The following is a 22121-nucleotide window of genomic DNA, read 5'->3' as shown; positions in this document are numbered from 1 at the left end:
AAAAAACTACTGGCCCAATTTTCATGAAACTTGGTGAAAGGGTGCACGGACCACTGGAGTAGTACACACAATGCAGAAGGTACCGAAACCGTGTTTCACTTTCATTAAGATTGCAAGATTGGACCTTTGTGATCTATTCATGTATTTTCAGATTCTTTAGAAAAATGTGTTTACAAATGGGACAATTCACACGAATGGGAATTTAGAAAGTCAGTGAAAACTCTCTGAGCGCCATTCTAGTATTTTTTGTTCTTCTTGTAAACCACAATGTACTGTACCCTGGAGTTTTAAATGTTATATTTACCCTGACTCCTCTCTAAAGGGAGCTCTGGCCTGTAGTTTGCTATAAAAGAAGTTCTGTGATGACCACATCTTAGAGAATTCTCCAGTAACGGTTAAAGTACTAGACAATACTACTACATCTGCAACTGTACTTTTAGAGTTTTTATAAAGTATTAACTATACTTCACTGCCCTCGCAACAACAAAGATTTATTATATATTTACCTCCCAAATGTGTAATAATTCTTAACAATAATCCTCATTTTCAGATAGCCAGAGAATAAAGCTTGCTTCTTATTTCTGGCCAGTGTCTTGCTCTTATGGTTTTGGTTTTAGAAAGCTACAAAAAAAGCTGATATCCTTTCAAGCTCTCTAAATGTTGTGCACTGCTCTTACTAGAGCCCCATGCACACCGCTGCCATGTGGAGAAAATCCAAAGCTTGACAGGCCCGCTGTGCCAGGTGGTGGTTGCTTAGCTATGATTAGCCAAGAAGGGGTTAAACAAACCTCCAAGTATTTATTACAGGGTTCATACAAAGTCTTGAAAGTTTAGAAAATGCTTTATTTTAACTGTTATGTTTCCAAGGTCAGGAATATGCTGGAATGTGGATATATTCCATGAAAAATGCTTAGTTTTCAACATGATCTGGTCGTTTATCTGCCCAATCTTTCATGTAAACCAAAAATGTTTTTATATTTGAGATTAAACGGTCCCATGGCCATGTTTGTTTATTGTTTCCTGGCGTCGTATACCCAGTGTGGAGCGGAACAGACTGGAACTAGATTGATTAACATGGGTGCCAAAATGAATAGGGGCGTTTTTTCATGTCATGAGGGAAACCATCTGCTTTTTATTCACAAGTGCATTTATAGTAATAATTTGAATTTATGATAAAGGCTTGAAAGTGCTTGAAATCTGCTGCAATGTTATCTTTAAGAAGGTGTATGAACACTGGTATTGAAAAGATTGCGATATTTAATTTAAAAAAATGTATCAGCTGATACTTTCCTTTAAAAAAACCTTCAATTAAAAAAAATAAAACAATGGTGAAGTGTGAGTTTATTAGATTGAAAAATACAAATGTTATTACTAGACTTTTTAATTGCAGTCCATACAGCAAGTTCTGTTAGTAGGAGTGTTGATAATGCCTTGGGACATAACTATTTAATGAGGAAGCACACTGAGAAACGTAACGGCACATTCATTAGTCTGTGTGTGGATGGAAATTATTTGTAACTAGCTAACAGCTCTCACTCTGCAAAGCTGTCAGATATTTAACTTTGACCGAGACCTCAGCTCTGTCAGAGACATATCAGTTATTTTCACATTGATGTTTTGCATAACCGGAAAACGTTCATTAACATATCACATCCATCTATGTAACAAAAGCAACAAGCATTGTTTTCCCCACCCAGCACAATAATTACTGTATCTGCAGAATGTAGGACCTTGATTACATAAGTTTTGAGATCACCAAGAGTCAAAGAATTTGGTTAAATTATCCATTAGTTTAGACTTAATTTAGTCTTAAATATAGCTCTGTGTTCTTTCTGCAGATGAATGTAGCCACGTTGAGGTAAAAATCTCCATATTTGAAGGCTGAAGCAGTTTAGATTTCAGCCTGTGTGGCATGTCAACCCTTGCCTCTCCTCACGCTTCCTGCCTGCGTCATATGAAGGGAAATGCTTAAAAAGGCCACAAGACATCTGTGAATATGAGATGTCAGAGATGTAACTCTCCTTTTTCAATCCCTGAAGGAATAACTGTCAGACCATCGCCATGCAATTAGGGAAAACCACACATTTCTGCATTTACTGTAATCTGCAGTGGTGGAAGAAGTATTCATATCCTTTACTTAGGTAAAAGTGCTAATACCACATTGCAGAATTACTCAGATGCAAGTAAAAGTACTGCATTAAAAACTTACTTCAGTATAACTACATAAGTATTAGTATATAAATGTACTTAGAGTATCAAAAGTAAAAGTACCATTATGCAGAATGGACCCACTCAGATTGTTTTATATATTCCAAATATATTTTGGATTACTATTTTTGATGCCTTCATTTTAGCAGCGTTGTACTGTTGTGCGGGTAGGGCTAATTTTAACTGCTTAATAAACTGTAATGTTGTTTATTTTATGAACATAATTTTAAATTTCATCACATTTTTCACTTTAATTCTTGACCTGAAAAGTAACTAAAGCTGGCGGTATAGTGGAGTAAAAAGTAAAATTTTTACCCCTAAAATGCACTGGGATAGAAGTATAAAGTTACATATGTGGAAATACTCAAGTACAAGTACAAGTAAATTCAAAAAATGTATTTAAGTACAGTATTTGAGTAAATGTACTTAGTTACATTCCACCACATGCGATCGGGTCAAAACAGGCTAGATGTTAATTTTTCCTCTCCGAAAATATACAGGCTCCTTAAACATTGTGAATGCATTAACAGCTGTTTAATACCGGGATCACAGACCACTGTTTGGGGATTATTCCCAGTTGTTTATCCCCATAGCACAAACAGCTTGATTTTACGATTTTATGAAATAAACTGGTACTAATTAAAACAAGTTTCTCCATTATTTGCTTTTTAAGTGAAGTGAGGGAGTATGAGTGCGAATGTCTCGCACTACCCTGTCTGATCAAAGAGGCTTCTGCACAGTCCTATCATAACACAGCACATCCAATCTCCTAAAAATGTGAAGAGAGATAAAATAGGAATAAGGTGGGGATATAGGGAAGGGGTGAGAGGATATGAGAGATCTTACAGATGCTGTTATGAGATTTTCAGTTAGGAGCTGTGAGGTCCACGGCTAATGGAACATCAGTCTGAGTGGGTGTGTGGGTGTAAGTGTGTGTCCTGTGCTATAACACAGGGGTCACAATGACTGGAAGGAAAGGGCCTCTTCATTTAATAAAGGGCTGTCTGAAGCATTCTTCCCTGTCTCCTTACATTCTTCTTCAGGCTCTGTCCCATTTTTCTACTCACAATTTTCTCCTCATTCGAGCTTCCATCTATGCAACCCCCCCACCCCCCCATCCACGCCTCCTCTCTCTACCACATTATCTGGTGAGTTTCTTTTTCGCGAGACAAGTTGCTTGTCAGCACCCAATTATCACTTATTCTGTTTTTCTCTGTCTCCTTCCTCCTCCAGTTCGTCCTCTTCATGACTGTCTCAGAACGCAGGCTGGCACGTTTCATCAAGTGCTGATCACACTCACAACCAGCCTGCAGTCTACATGTCAGTCAGGCAATGACCCTATTGCATTTAGTCTTTAATCCTATGGGGTAATAAAGCAAGTAAAGGGAGCGACATCTGCTCTGTGTGCGAGAGGGAGAGAGAGACAGAGCTAGGCCCCTGTGGCTATTACAGCTCATTATACCTAAAGGTAGGAGAGGCACATCAAAATCAGCCAGTCTCTTTCTTTCTCTCTTTCTTACACACCCACCCAAGCACCCAAACACACACACAGATAGTCAAGCCTGAGGGGACAGCTGCTCTCTGACACACACAGTAGTTTAAGTGACTGAGGTACTCCCCTCTGTTCACCCAAACGTTTCCTTCAGAGCAGTGATTCAGCTGCACCGGATCACTGAATCACACACAGTCCTAAGGGGGAGTGCTGCTTATTAACATTATTTTTGGAGAAGAACATACAGTGGGTCAATAACAGGACTTACTGGCAGAGGCTGTATTTTTACTATTACTGCTGTACTGAGCAACGAGAAGCATGAATTTAAAAAAACGTATATTTCTGAAAAATAAAAATAAAGTATTAGTTGTATAATATGATATTCAATCAAATAACAATAAAGGCTGCTAGACTATGGTAAAAATAATAATTGTTATTTTGGTGAATACGGAAATTATAATTATTATTAATTCACTTTGAAATGTGTCTTTTTATTAGTGGACTTTTTCTTGAACTTTTAATAAAAAACTTAAAAACTGATTTTTAAAAAAGTAAAAATTATAAAATCAATTAAATAACTTGTTTTATTTATATAAATTGAAAATGAATAATAATTAAAAATATATATATAAAAATAAATAAGACAAACTATGTTAGGGCACTTCCACAACCTACTGAAAAAATATTAAATATTTACTTTATATACAAAAATAATAAAAGAATACAAAAATAAATTAAACCAAAAAAAAAGGTTTAATCCACTGCCACAACAAACTGAAATAACTATTAAACAAATAATCAATATAAAAAAATAAAATAAAAATAAATTAAACCAAAATAAATTAGATTAAAAAAAGTTTTAAGTTGCTGCCACAACCTACTTAAACTCCTAAAATCAAATATTTAAGATCATCATAAATGATATTCAACAATTTTCAGTCATTAACTGAATGAAAATAAATAAAAGCACACTGCTGTAAAGAAACACAAAACTAAAAGAGCATCATTGTGAAAACAGCACATGCCACAATAATAATCGTATCTCAATTATCTTGCTTTCATAATCCTTGAAAGCCAAAATCATAATTCAAAAATGAAATTCAATTAATAGCTCTGCCCTAATAAGACTAAAAATAAATGCATAGGAATAAAGTGCTTTTCAATCACTCCTCAGATCTCCACAGTTTGTTTTATTAGACTTCTACGCATGTGTCCAGATTTTCTCACTGGACGAAACAAGGGGGATCGGGAGAGGGAAAGAAAGTGGGAGAAGAAAGAAAAAAGAAAGATGGGCAGCGGTGAAGAGTGGGCTTTGTTATTGTAGCAGGAGAATGGTGACGTGGAGTTTAAAGGCTGAATGTTGCGATAAGAGAGGGATCCGTGGTGAGGAGAAGCTTTCAAATATGAGACGCTGTTTACACAAAGGCAGAAGAGGAGGATTTAACACTAACTAAGACACGCACGCAGACACACACACGTTTACACAATATGACACAACCTCTCACTGAGGCCCAGCCAGGAAATGAGCCTGAGTGAGTGCGTTGGGAAGATGGAGAGTAAGCGGGAGATTATAAGGCAAGGCGTGAGAGGAGGGGTAGTCTGAAGAGAGGTGGGAGTATGAAAGACAAATCTTCCTAAGAGCATTTGAGAAGAGCTGTGTGCAAAGCTATCGTTGACTGAAATCCTTTAGAGCATCAAAGATTTACTCATCATGCCTAAACACATGAAATATTCCTTCCATCCCTGCCTTCCCTCTTTCTTTTCCTACATTTCTCTTCTCATCTTCGCCCAGCTTCAGACCCACTTTCTCCATCGTTTCATCTGCCACACGCTTTCTTTAGCATTCTCCGTCTACCGTCTGCTCGTGTATCCAAATAACATGAATTACAGCAAACACCCTGTGCTCAAGGAGAGAGAAATACATACAGACGCCGCCCCTGTATGTGTGCGTCTGTTTGTCTTCTCCGTTGCTGCTGTCCTGGAGGTTGTTAGCACTTGTGCAGGGTTCTGCTCTGTCTGACAACATCAGCACAAACACACACCCCAGAGTCATTACACACACACATAAACTCACACATGCCAACATGTAATAACCTGCACTGTATGAGCACAGCAACCATTCACACACACACACAACATATCTTCCCACTTGTACACTATAAACAGCATTTATCAAGTATATTATGATTCTAATATTACTGGAGGTGCAAGTATTAAAACTAATAAGCTGCATCCCTGTGCTGCACTTACTGCCTCTCCCCCTCTTTTTTCTCTCTCTATACCCCTTACAGGAGCTCCCTTCATCCCTCCATTCGTCGCCCCAGCCCCAGATGGTAAAGCACTGTGACCAATTAAAGACTTCCCTGAGGATAGAACCAGTTATAGCCCCAGCCATCTGACCATTTCTGCGTGTGTATGTGTGCAAGTAAACCTTACCAAAACATATCACTGTGTTTTAATCAGTGTACAAAGACTTGTCTTCTGGCCAGTTCCACACGGCTTCTCCCCCTAAAAAAGGTACATTGGCATAGGAGTCTAGGAAAACAGTCATATCTAAAGCCTTTTGAATTATGCATAAACACACAATGACAAGATCTAGAGTACCACTTCGTTAGAGCGCATTGCAAGTCTGGGGTTGAGTGGAGCCGAGTGTGGAAGGCAGCCAGAGGTGCCAATGTATTAGCAGGTGTGCGTGTGTGTTGTGTTGGTGTATGAGAAACAGTGTCTTTGAGGGAGAGGGAGAAAAACAAATAGAGTGTAGCTGAGGGAGGTGGGCAGCTCTCAATCACCAGGCACCCATCCAGCAGGGCAGCAGATGAGGGAGCAACTGTCTGTCTGAGCTGCCAGCACAGAGGGGAATTAGGCATATGCCAACCCCACCCCACCCCTTCTCATACACACACATACACACACACACAGACTGACTTACTCCCATCATTCTACCCACATCCCAAGGTGGCCTCACTGGCAAGAGGGCACAGGTGGCAACATATGCCTGCCGTCGACCCCTCAGTCAACTGAGTGGGAGGGACCGGTCATGCCTCTGTCTGTTTGTGTATGCATATGTGTGTGTGTGTGTGTGTGTGTGTGTGTGTGTGTGTGTGTGTGTGTGTGTGTGTGTGTGTGTGTGTGTGTTACACAAAGTCAACAGTCCTTGCTAAAGCCTTTAGATATTTGTGAGTGTGTGTGTGTGTTATTGGATTCTGCACTACAGATTTTAGATAGCGCTGCGTCCCTGAGACTGAGCTTGAGGGTCATCAGCTTACTTGCCTTGTTGCTGCTTCACCAAAATGAGTTTAGCCTCCGAGGCTCCTCCACTTTTACTTTTTTGCTTCAACACCAGCACTCAAAAAACAGCCTGCGGCTAGCTCTGCAGCCCACACTCAAATCCATTACATCAGACGTTTTAACTAAACCTCTGTTTCCCATTGCAAATAATGAGGCTGTGATTAGCATGCTAATGAGGTGGGTGCGATGCTAATCTTTAAACTGGTATCAGCGGTCTTAAGTGACAGGTCCATGCCAAGAAAGGGACATGGAGGTGGTGACTCTCTAAAGAGTAGCTGGATCTTGTAGCGAAGAAAACCACACCGGCACAGTGTTGGTTTGAAATGAATGTCTAGGGTTTCCACTCAATTTCAAATTTGGCAAACAAAATTTGTGCAGCAGGTAAACAAAATGCCAACAGCCTGGTAAACTGGTTTGGCACTCGGAAAGTGCAGACCTCAAAAAGAGCCAATGGTGCATTTACCTGCTCCTTGGATGGTCCCATTTCCTGAGTTTGGAAGTTGGTACTTTGACTGCAATGTTTACAAAAGTGTAAATAATATATGTGCATTTCCCTCTTCAATTGGATCTGCTCTTAAATCTAATATTTGTTCTTCCTTGGTTGATGCTACTCTCTTCAACCAAGTTTTATCAAACATCGGGCATGTGATTTTTCTATAATTCTGCTTACAGATAGATAAACAGACTAACCAGTTATCATTCTGCCCCCTCTTATTGAGAATTTGAGGATTATAGGCAGCTTTTTTAGGGGGAGATAGCAGGTCACTCTTTAGATCTTTTAGTTTCATATGATGTCAGTATCTTCTCAAAAGCCCTCTAATTGAGCTGACTACAGCCGCTGAAAATAAAAAAAAAAGCCCAAAAAAACTGACTTCCCATTGGCACGTCAGCGGAACGCCAAGATGCTAATCAAGCCGAAAAAACGTGACATACTTGGTTGAACGATGCATACCAATAAACACAATTGAAATATCCCTGCCAACTAAAATAAACTGTAAAGAGATTCATGTTTACTGCAGCCTTTCATAATGTGCCGCTGTTTATACCTGCTCCCCCATATGCTGCCTGGTCTTCCTTTAATAGGGTTTCCCGTCCTTGCTGCTATACTCAACAATCAGCATGCTGGCACAGCCGAATAGACTGTAGCTTATGTGCTTGTGACCATAGCCAGCTGCATAGCCAGCAGCTACATCACTGCCAACCACTAGTTGGAATTGCAAAAGAAAAAAAATGATTTGCCTAGGTGCAACTACTCAGTGCCAGATCTCTCCAAGCACTGGATACATCACTGAAAAGAGTGTACATGTCAGCATCTCTAAGTGCTTGAATAACCTGCTGTGAGTGAGGGCTTGACTGCCAATAGCTATGCATGTTCTGCTACATATGAATGTGTAAATTGATTGTGATGTCTGTGTGTGTAGTTGTGTGCGTGTCAAAAGAGGTTATCAGATGTATAGCATGAACCACAATGAACCTCCTGTCCCCCTTGAGCTCAGATGAAGCTTCAAAGCAGCTGCCAACATCAAACAATGTAGCAGCGTGAGAGTCCTGGACCACACTCCACAACGCCATAAAGTCCTGGAGGCTATTATACTGCAAGCTTCACTCTTTACTAGCGCACATTTTAACGACAGGAACACAAACACTCGTTAGCACATTCATTCACATCCATATTCATGCTGAATTCATATTCAAACTGTGGCTGTGTTCTGTTAATCTCACAGAGAAGAGGCAGCAGGCCCCTGAGGGTTAGCGCTTAGCTAAGCTAATCAAATCAACTAGAGAAACAGTGGCGCATCTTTAGCCCATTATATAAACATTAATAAACATATACAGTCAACACACACCAACACACAAACACACACACGTATTTGTTAGCACATTAAATCCTTTCTCATTAGCCTAGCTCCGTAGCGTGGGCGATGAGCTAAATGCAGAGCATCTGACATCATTTGTATTTTCACAAGGGTAACAACCAAAATTTGCAAGGCAGTGTGTATGCTTGATAGTGTGTCTGTAGGCTAGGAGAGCATTAGATTCAAGTTTAATGGCTAACAGCTCCCTAATTAGCCCACTCTACTCTTTAGCAGCAATATCTGGCGCAAAGGCAGCGTTGAAACACTATGCCACCTCACCCAGAGGTCTTCACGGGTCCACTGGGTTCCTAATATCAACGACCTGATCCGGGTCATGAGTTGGGCCAGGTCCAAATTAATTTAAGTGTAAATCAGGCAGGGTCTGTGTGCCTGACTGTTTTCAGATCCCTTTTTGCCTCTGCCAATGAGGTAATGAGTAACTATGAGTCCCATTGTCATTAAACTTGGTAGAAGAGTGTAGTATGAGCCAAGGAAGAACACATTCAACTTTGGAGCAGATCTGAATCACAGTGATACACAGATTAATTTTTTACTTCCCTTAACATTTCGAGATAGGGCATTTGTGTTGCTGTATCATAACAATCTGAAAAAATAGTTTCCTGATTATATTTCATGGCTCACCTGATCAGTTTCCTTCGTTGTCATGCAAATATTATTCAAATTATTTAACGACTGAGCAGAGGATTACAACACACCTTCTTTGTAGTGTCCATGATGTTTCCATATTACAACCTAAAGCTCATGAACACACAAAAGTTCCAGCTTCAACTTTTCAGCATGGGCAATGGGACCCTTTCTAAGAAGCATGTGTATGCACCCTCGGCCTCGGCAGAAGTCTGTGCTTTCCTCGTGTGCTTTCCATTCTAGTTTGAAAATGTATTTATGGAGGTCAGGTATGTTTACCATAGTTCCTGTAAAGACCTGTAGCTTCGTCATTGTGGTGCTCTTTGACTTTGGCAATGCACACAGTTGATTTGTCCAATATTCAAATTGCCTACTACCTGTAAATATCCGTTTAGTGCTTCCGAAAGTCACTGCAAGCGGCCAGCAGATGGCAAGACCTAAGAGCGACTGCAGAGTATCACAGTATCTAGTGTCAGGGAGCCAGATGTCGTTTTGCAATGAGATTACATGACGGAAAAATATAGCTTCTCCTCCAAAACGTATTCCTTGTAACTTGATTAGAATTTGTTATTTGATTCACTTCTCCTCGCGGTCTTTGTGAGGCCCTATGAGGATTAGTGTGAAACTTTCAAACTTTGAATATATTTCATTTTTCCACCCACATTTAGCTAAAACCCACACGTTTGTCCAAAACTACACACACAGAGAGCAAAGTGCAGCTTGCCCTACAGGACTACAAAGTATCCAGGTGTCTGGTTGGCCCTGTTCAACAGCGCTGTTTTATTCACATTGCTCCATGTCCTATTCAGCAGTTGTATTGCCTACCACAGTGGGTTTTTAAAGCCCTCTTCAGTGATGTTCAGTAGAAAGGATGTCTTCCGATGGGAGCACTACAGCACCGTCTCTCTCAGACTCAATTATGGGTGCGACATCTGTCTTGACTGACAGCTTGCTACACAGTGTGACTGTGACTGTTTGTGTTTCTGTGGATGCAAATGCGCGTCTCTGTATGGTGGGTCCGAGTGGCAGTAATGTTATTGAGCAGGAAGCCCTGTCCGCTAAAGTAGATGAGATGTGCAAGGAAATGGCAAGCCAGACATAGTGATAAAATCTCTTTCCATTTGGAGTCCTGCCTGGTCCGCAGCTTAGAGCCAGTACACACACACTCGCACACATACACAAAAGGAAGGGAAGGGAATGTAATAGTAAATGAAACTGAGAGGTGATGGTAAGGCCAGAGAGAGAGAGAGCTGGAAGTGTCACCGCAAGGAGAGACGAGGGAGATAAAATGCTCCAGTCACACACGGGCCTCTGCTCCCAATCAATACCAACAGACATAGAGATACAACTTCCCTTGTCTATTCATCTGCACTTTCTCCACTTTATTTTCCTTCAGTACATCCGATTATATCTCTCTTTGTCAACACAAGGCTTCACCCATATGTTTGCCTGCACTAAAAAAGACTTTCATCTTTTCCCTTTCCCGTCCTCCCTCCTCCGTCTTTATTTAATCACTGGGTCCCTCCACAGTCTTGTGCTGTGTGCTTCAATCACCCTCGTGCCTTTCTCCTGTGATAAAGCTCAAAGAGCAGCTGTATTGACAAACCCATATACCTGCATGACCAACGCCAGCTGGAGGCCGAGGCAGGGGACCGGACTGGATCGACTCCGGGGCTTTGGATTGATGGAGCGAGCTGAATTCACATGATGAGAGAGAAGAGGGATACGGGGGGCGGAGTCCCGGTGTCACCCAGTGTAAAAGATGGAATGTGAGATGACATCCCCACATTCGGTCTATCTCATTAAGTGAAGTAGAGGAGTGCAACTTGGCAGCGCCAGCTCCCTCGTGAAAAAGAAAGGCAGGGGAGAGACACAAATCAGACACACACATACACACACACACACACACTCTATGCTGAGCTCAGCAGAAGCATGATTCAGCCACTCTGTATGTATGTTTAGCAGTGCACAGGCTCAGCTATGCAAAGAAAAACCAACACTCCTGGTCTTTGCCCCCTTTGAAAACACTAACACATGGAAAAACAGAAACTGTATTTTGACCTTGGGTAGGCATTGCTTCACAGATTACCAGTTAACAGTAGGGCCACAGTTTCATTAGGAGAACGAATTCCTGTTCTCCATAAAAACGGAAAAAAATAAAATGTAGGCCATAAATATGATGAAAATGAAAAGTGTGACTGGACAATTGTGGTATTTTGCCGCGGTTTGTTTGAAAATGATTCGCCAAAATGTTTCCCTTCTTCCTAAATTGAAATTCCTAGGTCTCATCTCTAGCCTCTTCCTTCCGACTCTTTCTCTCTCAGTCTCCTCAATTTGTGCTGGCTAATTGCATTTAGAACTTGTATGGCCTTTTGTAACTGCATTAACCTTGGGAGTCACATCAGGCAGAGACTATTTAAAACGCACCCCTATAGCGCCAGTTGTATTGTGGGTAATGCCTCGGGGAGGTGTAACCAATCACATTGGAGTCGAGAGGAAGAGCTCATCATTTATTGGTCACACACTCTATTCAGCATCGCCCCACTACCCATTTCCAATACTGCTGCTTCTGTCCCCATTCCTCTCTTTTTCAATTTCCTCATCTCTGCCTTTTCGCGCCATCCATCTCACTTCCTTTTCTTCAAAACCACTCGCTGCCAAACTTAATTTTTTCTAGTGTCACACATCTGAAGATGAACGTTTTCTTCCTTTTTCTTGTCCGGTGGCAGTGGATAACAGAAAAAAAAGGGAGAATGCTTCGGTTTGAAAATTCACCAAGGCTTTGGTTCTCCAGATCCATTACTATGTTACTACAGAACTGGGAATGGATGACTACTGCCAAATGCGGAGGCTAGTATCTGTATATCTGCCAGCATGGTGACTCCTATGGTGTTTTCTAGGACAGTGAGGGTATAAGGCAGCTTCATAAGTAAGAGCAGTGTGATACTTGTCTCAGCGAGGGCTTGTTGTTCTGCTAGCTGTTGGACTCGATCGCACACAGGCTGGTGCGTAGGATAAGGACAACCATGACGGGCATGTCAGGCTGTTGTCCTTTTCTTCTGCAATCTGATGTGTAGGTGGGAGTCAAACACACACACACACATATACATGTGCAAACAAGGACACTGAAACACACACTTAAATGCAACAAACCGAGCTTAGTCAATCTCCAAGATCAGAGTATGGAGGTGTGGGCAGAGAAACTACAAGTGACCTTTGGCCTCAAACAGCTTCACAACACCCAGGTTAAATGCATGCCTTACACAACACTTAACCACAGAGAGTGGAGCACAAACAACCACTTCAAACCACTGTAAAAAGACACACAATAAAAGTGTATGAAAAATAATAGCTTCAGGGAAAAAGCAATAAGGAAAGAATGCTGTTTCAATTTAACTAAATTCATTTAACAAGAGGGATTCGCTTGTCTCTGCATGGCTCGCCAGACTGTGGTGCCACTGCAGCTGGTAAAAGGTTAAAGGACAACGCTGCCACTGTGTTATCTTTTTTGATTGCTGTTATCAAAGATAAAAACAAAAGGAGTTTGGAATCTATCCAAATGTTTCACACTGCTTTAGAGCTGTCATTTGAAAACACATGAAATATAGAAATAAAAGTGCCACACTGAGGCATTTGTCAATCTAGTAAAGTCGTGCAAACATGAAACCGCCTTTTTGCTTCGTTTTTGGTCTCCTCCAACTCCTCGGGCAAATATCTGCCTCCTAAGCTGCTAAATGCTTGCCTGCATTCAAACCTTTGAATCTGTCATGCCACTGAGTTGATTCTTCTGGCATCATGCATGAAACAGGTTAAAACAGAATTCAGCCCAATCACAGCCACGGGGACTAACAGTTAGCCAATCTGCACCATGGGTGTGACTAAGGGCGTTGTCAAGTGTTGTCAATCTGTGTGTTTACATAGAAAGCACGTCTTCACAGTCTGTTAATCGGACATTGTAGCTTGGCTTTACTTCCCTCCAGTAGTGTACTCGCCACCTGGCCAAAAATCCACTAAATTATTTAATTATCTTATCCCCATTAAAGTTAGCAGGAAGCAGTAGCTAACTGGCTTGGCTGATGGAGTCTCTATGATTGGCTAGGGAAAACTGAATCCCTCTCCACGGAAATCGTTTTGAGAGGAGGCAATGTCAAACTGAAGATGGAAACGGAGTGTAACGAGTTGACATATCTGTCAGAAAAGTTAAATGCTCCACTATGTTTACCAGCTAGTCTCTAACTGTGTCTGTTTGCTGTTGGGGATTTTAGAGTTTTTTAACCGCCTGCAGCTGCTGGAAATGAAGTTGAAGAGTCCAGTGAGACTGAACCAGTTCTGTTCTGGGCTGTAAACCCATAAACTAAAATATGTGATGAATCTCTTTTTAGAGCTCAGGTGAAGTGCAGAGGTGGGTGATAATTCCCTTTGGGTTTTGTGTGATTTTTACAATACAAACAAATACATTCTTAATCTCAAAATATTGGTTATATACACATTAAGCATCTAGGCCAATAGTTCATTAACATGCAGCCTTTTTAACTAGTAAACCACTGCCTTCATACCATTCACAGTCTTGGTGGAAAGTAACAATGGAAATGTCAAGTCTAACCTTTTCTGTATTAGAAAATAATGATTTTCCTGCATCTCTGTGTCACTCCCTGATTAAGTGCACATAATACAGTATTTGTGCCATGATGGCCAATTATTCTTCTCACATGTGTAATATTACTGCACTGCCAAAGGCAGTATTGGCACTCAGGGGCTGAGCAGAGCTACATTTTCATTTGATTAATCTAAGTTTAGTATCACAGAGGGTAACAAAGACACGCACACACTTTCTGTCTACTCGTTTCCTTACAAACAAAAGCATCCGTACAAAGAGAAGCAGGGATCATCTTTCCAGGCAATCAACCACATGCACAGCAGAGGTGTCAGATACTATTTGAAAGACAATACAACACATAAAAACACAACCTCACAGTATCAGGGAGAAATGGCAACCAGGTGCAGAAACCTCCTCAGGCTGCAGCTATTAAGTTCCACATTAAAACCTTCCCCTGCTCTTTGTACAGAAAGGTGACAATGGACGAAATACATACTTGTGAGTAAGCTTTAATACAGCACTCGGGACACAGTTTACTGTGTGGCCTTCTATACCTACACTTAACCCAACCACACGCCACCAGACACACACTCACACAGATATTCTGCGTATCTAACATCCTTCCTCCCCTTATTTCCAACACTCCTCTGCTTCTGGTTGTCCTTTGACATCACCCTTGAAAGACAAGTATTCTCAACGGCAGCATCAGCAAAGTTTTTTTATGTACAACAGAGCAAGAGCATATTAAAGAAAGAGGCCAGGGCTGATAAATGGAGACAGACAGATGACAGAATAAAAGACAGAAGGATGAGGAAGGAAAGAGGGATAGGAGGGGGGAGGGGAGGAAGGACAAGTTATTGTTTGCCCACAACGGTCTGAGGAGGCATGCAGCTGCTGGGGGCTCAAAGAAGGGACTCAAGAGCACAGCAAAGAAAAGAGGTGAGAGGCCCAGCCGCGTGCCCCTGACCTCTGAAACTGGGTTAGGAGGTTAGAGACACAGAAAGGCTCAGATAACAGTCCCTCAACACCTCCACGCACACACAGCTCTCACATGCATTTCTATAAATACTGTGTGCTATCAGCAGTGCTTTTTTACAGTGCCCTGCGCCTGAGCCCTGCCCCACATTCTGATCATGCTGCTCATACAGGGAAATGAAACTGCTGAGGTCCTGATAATAGCAATGAAAAGCAGAGCCTTTTGATCTGTTGAGCGTGCAGTAGCTTTTGTTTTCTAACTCGGAACCCATTGGCAATCGGTGTGATGACAAATGAATCCTCTCGGGGTAAGGGATGATATATCTGAGGTCCCAGTGCACATAAAAACAGATAATGGATGTCCGCACCAAGACTTCCTCTTCCATGTGCTGGTCATTGTTTCCAGTCTGATTAGAAACACAGACTGTTTACGTGTGGTCAACCAAAGCCTGCTCAAACATGATTGGTCAATACTGCTAGGACTAGGGATGGGCGTTTGGAAGAAACCTGCCAACTCGATTATCTATAACGTTAACGATCAATTAATCTATTAATCGATATGTTTTTTATACATACTCCAGTATGTATAAAAACATGCATACATGGGCAAAATAAAAGAAATATATACAGTACTATGCAAAAGCCTGTTTTGATAACAGACGCTTTTATTTTGAAAGGACAAAAAAAGACTTCCTGTCAATTGTAAAACTAAATCAACTGAGATTAAACTGTAAAGATAACATCAATGAGTTCAATGTTTTATGTTTTAGCCCCCGAAGAGGCATGAGGGTAGTTTTCACAGTAATCTTGCATATTTAAGTGTGTTTTGTGTTTAAATAAGTTTTGGATAAAATTAAACTTAGTAATTCATGCTAGCAAGGTTTGATACAGTAAGCTAGATTTGCTCAAATTAATACTCCTGTATTTCTCTGTGTTTTATAATTGTTATTGCAACTTTCAGTTTGCAAACCATAGCTTTATCAAACTTAATTCTCAGCTTATTGTCTTATTCACGTACGGCTGCAGAACTGAACACTCAGCCATGTTTCAGTTCAGTGAGTACTGATATGCAGTCATAGATAAAATTACAATTAAAAAAATATGCAGATCGATTTAAAATTCCATGTGATCGACCAAATCTTTAATGACCATTAAATCGATCATCGATTAATTATTCCCATCCCTAGCTTGGCATTACAAACAGAATATACCAGAATATGGCCCCATTGCCTACATATTGTGTAGGTATATACCCTAAAGAAAGCATAATAATATTGGTATTTCTTAGTTCACAGTGCTACATAACGAGTGATACACACTTGGCCACAAATAACTCAAATTTTAAGCCAAAGCGTTTGGTTTGCCCTTTGACCCTGACAGGAAGGTCAGCCATCTCGAGGATAAAGGCACGAAGTTATGAAAAGAATGGAATCTCCCTCTCTAACAGCTGTGGCTTTTCCCGCTCTAACACTGTGGGCCTCTTGGACAGATCTGTATGCGTCTGTGGCAGAGAGAGACACATCAGGAAGGAGTGGAAGACAGAAACTAATGCCACTGTTTGAAACAGTCACACATCACGCCAACACACAGAGTGCGTTATTGCAACAGCTCTGGGCCAGCGAAGAATCCAGTAGGTGTGGGAAGGAGGTATGCGAGTTTGTGTGTGTGTTTGTGTGTGTGTGTGTGTGTGTGTGTGTGTGTGTGTGTGTGTGTGTGTGCGTGTGTGTGTGGGTGAGTGAGTGAGTGAGATTGAGAGAGATAGGAGAGAGCTTAGTTTTCCCCGGTAAGAACAGGTGAGACTCTGTGTGAAACCGCAGTGCAACACTTCCTCTCATCACACTGCTTCCAGAGAGTGCACAGATCACAGGTAGCTTTTGGATGGCCTCTAGTTATTGATTTCTTATTTGTGACCGTCACTGATCTGACTGTGATTCAACTACTACTACTTTAACAAGTCAACAGATTCAGGTTCACAGCACAGAGGGCCCCCAGGCCTTTATGTGCCCCAAAGTGGAGAATGTTATTGTGAATTTGTTCTTTATATAAAACACTAAGGCAAAAAATATACTGAAATGACACAAGGAAGGCCCTGCTTTTTATGAAGAGGCCCTGTGTCAAAATCTACTTTTCACACCTTTTTAATATCATTGCCATTTGGCTTATATTGTGCATATGCAAACCTGGGGCAAGATGGTATTTGAAAATATAATTGCTGGTTGATTTTTTGGGGCTCTTAGTAAAATATAATGAAGCTGCCATGTGTACTGTTAGATGTACACTGTTTACCAGATGGGCAAGAGGATACAGATTCAAAGAATATGAGGGGTCAATAGGGGCCCATGGGTCAACGGGACCCATTCAAATGAATCCAGCCTTGGAAATAAAGTAAGAACTAAAGCTGTCCTAAAGAATATTTTAGTTGACCATCACTGATCAACAGGTCTGGGAAACTGTGTTTCTCCTCAAAGAAGCATGCATGAGTCATTCAGCATGAAAGAAGCATAAAAATGACTAATCTTCTATCTAATGGTCAAAAATAAACTAAGAGGGGGCAGCCCTAGTAACATGCATCAGAATATAAGCCTCTGAACTCATATATAGCCCTAGGAATTACCTTTGTGTTTCTAAGGTGCTACAGTATACAGCTGATTAGTGAACACCCATTGTATTAATTTATACAGCAACCTTTGACTAGTGTTAGCTTTGTGTTTAACACCTTAATCAGTAGAACAGTGATAGTTTTAAAATCATGTGTTGCATCACCTCATGAGCATCTGTGATAACATGTGGTTTATCTGTACGCACAGGTGGTGTATCTGTACATTGACAGTGCTTTGTGTGTGTGTGTGTGTGTGTGTGTGTGTGTGTGTGTGTGTGTGTGTGTGTGTGTGTGTGTGTGTGTGTGTGTATGCTTAAGGACTCACCGGTGAGGTTTGTGCGTGCGCTGTAGGATCCCAGGTACCGCCCGTCTGTGTTGGGTGTGTAGCACTCAAACAGGCCCTGGTCCTTGGCCTGCACTTTGGTGATGTGGAGCACAGCCGAGTCGCCACTCAGCCTCTCCACATAGATCTCTTTATTATTGACCCTTTGGGAATAAACAGCGTAGGCATAGTTCGGCTGAGCCGTGCTCACGATGCGGATCTCCCTGTCCGGTGCCGACGGCAGGTACATGGACCACTCGAAGTCCTGCTCCACCCCCTCTTTGTAGCCCGTCACGTTGCACAAGATGGTCACATGAGAGCCCTCAGTCCGTACCAGCGGTCCACTTTGCACCGTTACAACTCTCTGAGCCACGGCAACACCGGCTGCAGACAGAGGTGAGGTGAGAGAGATTGGGAGAGAAAAAAAGAAAGGAAGAGAGGAAAGAGAGAACATGGGTTACAAAACTGCATTTTAAATATTTAGCATTGGCAGAGTTTATGCACCCCACATCTCCCAGGAAACACAGGAACAGCGTGACATGTGCAGCTAAGCATTCTGGAGAGTGCTTACCGGGGTTGAGGTGTGCACACGCACACACTCACACATTTTTTGAACACCGATAACCACTTGAAACATTCACAGCATCTCTTTTTAACAGCTGTCATCCAATCACGCTCGCTGCTATTACACGCACTCACATGTTAACCCCTCACCACATGGACAGCACGGCAGCTCAATCACACTGGAGGTGAGAGGCAGCCATCTGGGAGTTAGGAGAAAGAGCAGTGTGAGCTGATAAAACACAAGGCGCCAGGGTATGTGAAATTCGTCAAGCTGTACAGAGAGCAGGTATTTTTGAAGTGGATAATAAACACTTTTGTCCAATTAAAAATGTTTGGTCATAAAAAATTATTAAAAGTGCTGCAGGAATGAGATCTAGAGCCCGTTAATTAGTTCCCTCGCCTCAAATAGGCCTGTTAATAATAATAATAATAATCACAATATCGACTGATCAAGCTTAGCAAAAAATTCTGGGGTCATGTCCAAGTAAACAGCAATAAAATAATACAGATAAACATTTGCTGTCATTTCAGGTCGTTTTTTTCCTGAGGGTGTGTTTCCATTATTATCCTATCATATTATTCTCAGTGGCTAACAACTGCCTTAAAATACCAATAATATCGTTTATCGCATTTGTGGGACAATATATATGTCATGCAACAAAATGTTCTTTTCGTGAAATAACCAGTCTTCAAGTCAGTGGGGTTTTTTAAAATTGGATTTGAAGCCTAAAATATGCAATGTGACGCAGCCAGATGGTTTCTGAGAACATCAGATGGTTTTGTGTTTGGAAAAAGACAAGCGCTTTCAAAAAAAATTTACTTGGCAGGTGATTGGGTGAGTCATCTGTCAATCATCGTCTACATCGCCCTCGCTGTCATTGTTTTGAACGTTGCCTCCTGTCATTAATGGTCATCACAATATGTATTTAAGATATGTCATATGTGCAGCACTGTACTGTTATTAAATGATTAATTTAAATCTATGCAATTATACGCACAAGTGGATACGATTGAAATGCCAGTATGTGAATTTTAATGACATACATTAAAGATGTATGATTAAAACCTAATAACTAGTAGATTGAACCGTGAGCCATGTACTGAGATTTGTATCAAACTGAGAGCTGACTCTACCATTTAACCCCCAGTGAAGACTGATTATTACAATTCCATATGTTGCTTTGTAGCCTATATTTAGGTAGAGAGCATATGTGGTTCCTGCCTCAACCCCTGGCATTCACACACACCAAACACACACACACCCACACAGCATTCACCATTCAGGGAACAACTACAAACATCCCTCTCATTGGGGCCGGAGACAACAGAGCACTTACACATACCCCCCCCAAATCCAGACAGAGCGACAACTACGCTGTTTCCTGTCTGCACAAGCAACTGGGGATTGCAGCTGTGTTTGTGTGTGTGCGCATTTGTGTGTGTGTGGGAAAGTCTGTAAGATGTTGTGTCTGTGGGCACAATACTTGGCATTAATAATTCACCAGAACAGCTTTTTAACTTCAACATCCTCTATCCTGTCATAGTAACTTTCTCTTACACTACATCCCCCACCTTTCATTCACTGCTATTAGTGTAAGTCCATTTAGGCCTATATATGTGTATGTGTGTATGTGTGTATGTGTGTGTGTGTGTGTGTGTGTGTGTGTGCAGATCACGTCTTCTGTTCCTTCCTGTGCTCGGAGCTTCAGGTCTTTTGTCTTTCTGAGACACAATCCACTCATAAGCTGAAAAAATCTTCACCAATCTATAATTTGCTACCCAGTGTGTGGCCTCACTCAGATGGGATTTCAAAAAATCAGTCACAGAGGCATCCCAAAGTGAAAACTGATTAAATTAATAAATAGTTATGACTGGATTTCTCCTTAAGAGGGCCCCTTTATGACTAATTATGATATAAATCATAAAACTCTACTCAAGAATGACACAAATTTAAAATGAAGATGTTATTTAAGGTTGTTCGTGGAAGAAGAAAAGGTCCCGTGATCACACGTGATCTCGTTATTCTAGTGTGAATCCAGCTGCCTGCAAGTAATTTGATTTGGACAGAAAAGGTGAAGTTGTGAATACTGAGTAGGAGTAGGCATCCTGTTAACCTTAAAACCTCTGGCGGTTTAAATTATTGTTTTCATCAACCTTGAGCTGCGATTTTGAAAGATTTTAGTTTCACTGCTTTGGGTCAAAACTCAAAGTCAAAGTTTTGTCTCATGTAAGGCAGTTGTTTTTGTTGAAAGTTCCAAATAAGAAAATCAAGGAAAAGAAAGAAAACCAAATATGAAGCCATGCATGGTACTTTTTAAATCCTTTCATCATTACATTTACAGAACAATTTCTTTATTGTGATATGTACAGTTAAGGTGAAACAGCTCTGACCGAAACGGAATCCATCAAATTATTATTATTATTATTTTTTTAAGTTTAGCAGTTTTAACATAAAATATATGGCCTTTGTATGTTTATTAATTAAATATATGTCACAAAGGATAGGCATCCTGTGTTGTTTAACAATGTCCCAACTTGTTTGGAATGTGTTTTATGCAAAATGATGTATATGACAGAAGGATTTTGGCCATATCACCCACCCCACAGTAGAAATAACATATATAACTGTAATGTATGTTAACCACATGTATTTTCACTTAACTCAGATATGGCCGCTTAGGAATACTATGAGGCCTGAAATGATAAACGGAGTGAACTAATGTGTTCTTTAATAATTCTGTAGGCTGCTTAATATAATTTCCCACATGCACACTGCTTACATTTTTCATGCAGTCCTGCTAAATAATAAAAAGGCATCTGTGGATGCTTTCTTTACACAGAAATAAAAACCATAATGGAGAACAAACTAATTGTTTGGGGTATTTGTTTGTTTGGCATTGAAATAAAACTGAACAAATAAGCATTTATAAGAAAACATGTCTCCCTTTTTAGAAAATCCTCCTCAAATTTCTGTCAGAAGCCGTGGATAAACATTATTTGTTCTATTATAAAGTTCTGTTTAACTGTGAGGAAGTTGGTGTTTGCAGCAGTTAATATGGTTGGGCTGGCACCTTTTTCAGTCTTTAATCTGTAACTTTGCACATCTCTTTCCACCTACACATGCTGCCCGATCACACTGCTGTAAAACTGGAGCCCATAACCTACAAAACATTTGGCCACTGGCTTTTAAAAAGTCAGTTAACATTGGAAATCCTTCCAAACACCCTGGACTTTAAAATGTGAGATTGACAGAAAGTCTATAAATGTGCTGACTGAATCTGGCCGGGCATATTATGGGATGCATTAGGTAAGAGGCAGCCATCTATTCTGACTCAGACTCTTGGTTCCCTGTCTTTCTTCACTGTGATGTCAGTGTGCTAATCTGGCGGCACCCGGTCTACCCACATCCAGCTCAGATCAGGTCAGAGCCGTACAGCTGCATCACTGCTTCTCACGTTGCAAGCAGCTACTCATCCAGAACTGCTGGAAATATATTACTCATACCCCCAAAAAAACCATACTACTCATACTGTGTTGGTGCACTAAGAGCTTTCCTCCGCTCGCCTGTCTCCTGT

General features: G+C 41.0%; 1 protein-coding gene across 1 annotated transcript in view; it reads right to left on the bottom strand.

The window, feature by feature from the left end:
- The window catches only part of igsf3 (immunoglobulin superfamily, member 3), an 86537-nt gene that overhangs the window by 47672 nt on the left and 16744 nt on the right, over positions 1-22121 (bottom strand). The window contains exon 2 of the mRNA XM_059342559.1: positions 17986-18366. Within this exon, the coding sequence (XP_059198542.1) occupies positions 17986-18366 (381 nt within the window). The remainder of the gene's footprint in view (positions 1-17985; positions 18367-22121) is intronic.

The sequence above is a fragment of the Centropristis striata genome, chromosome 10, assembly GCF_030273125.1.
Source record: "Centropristis striata isolate RG_2023a ecotype Rhode Island chromosome 10, C.striata_1.0, whole genome shotgun sequence".
NCBI classification, from domain to species: Eukaryota; Metazoa; Chordata; class Actinopteri; order Perciformes; family Serranidae; genus Centropristis; species Centropristis striata.
The sequence above is the reverse complement of the archived record's forward strand: the minus strand, read 5'-3'. Positions and strand labels throughout refer to the sequence as shown.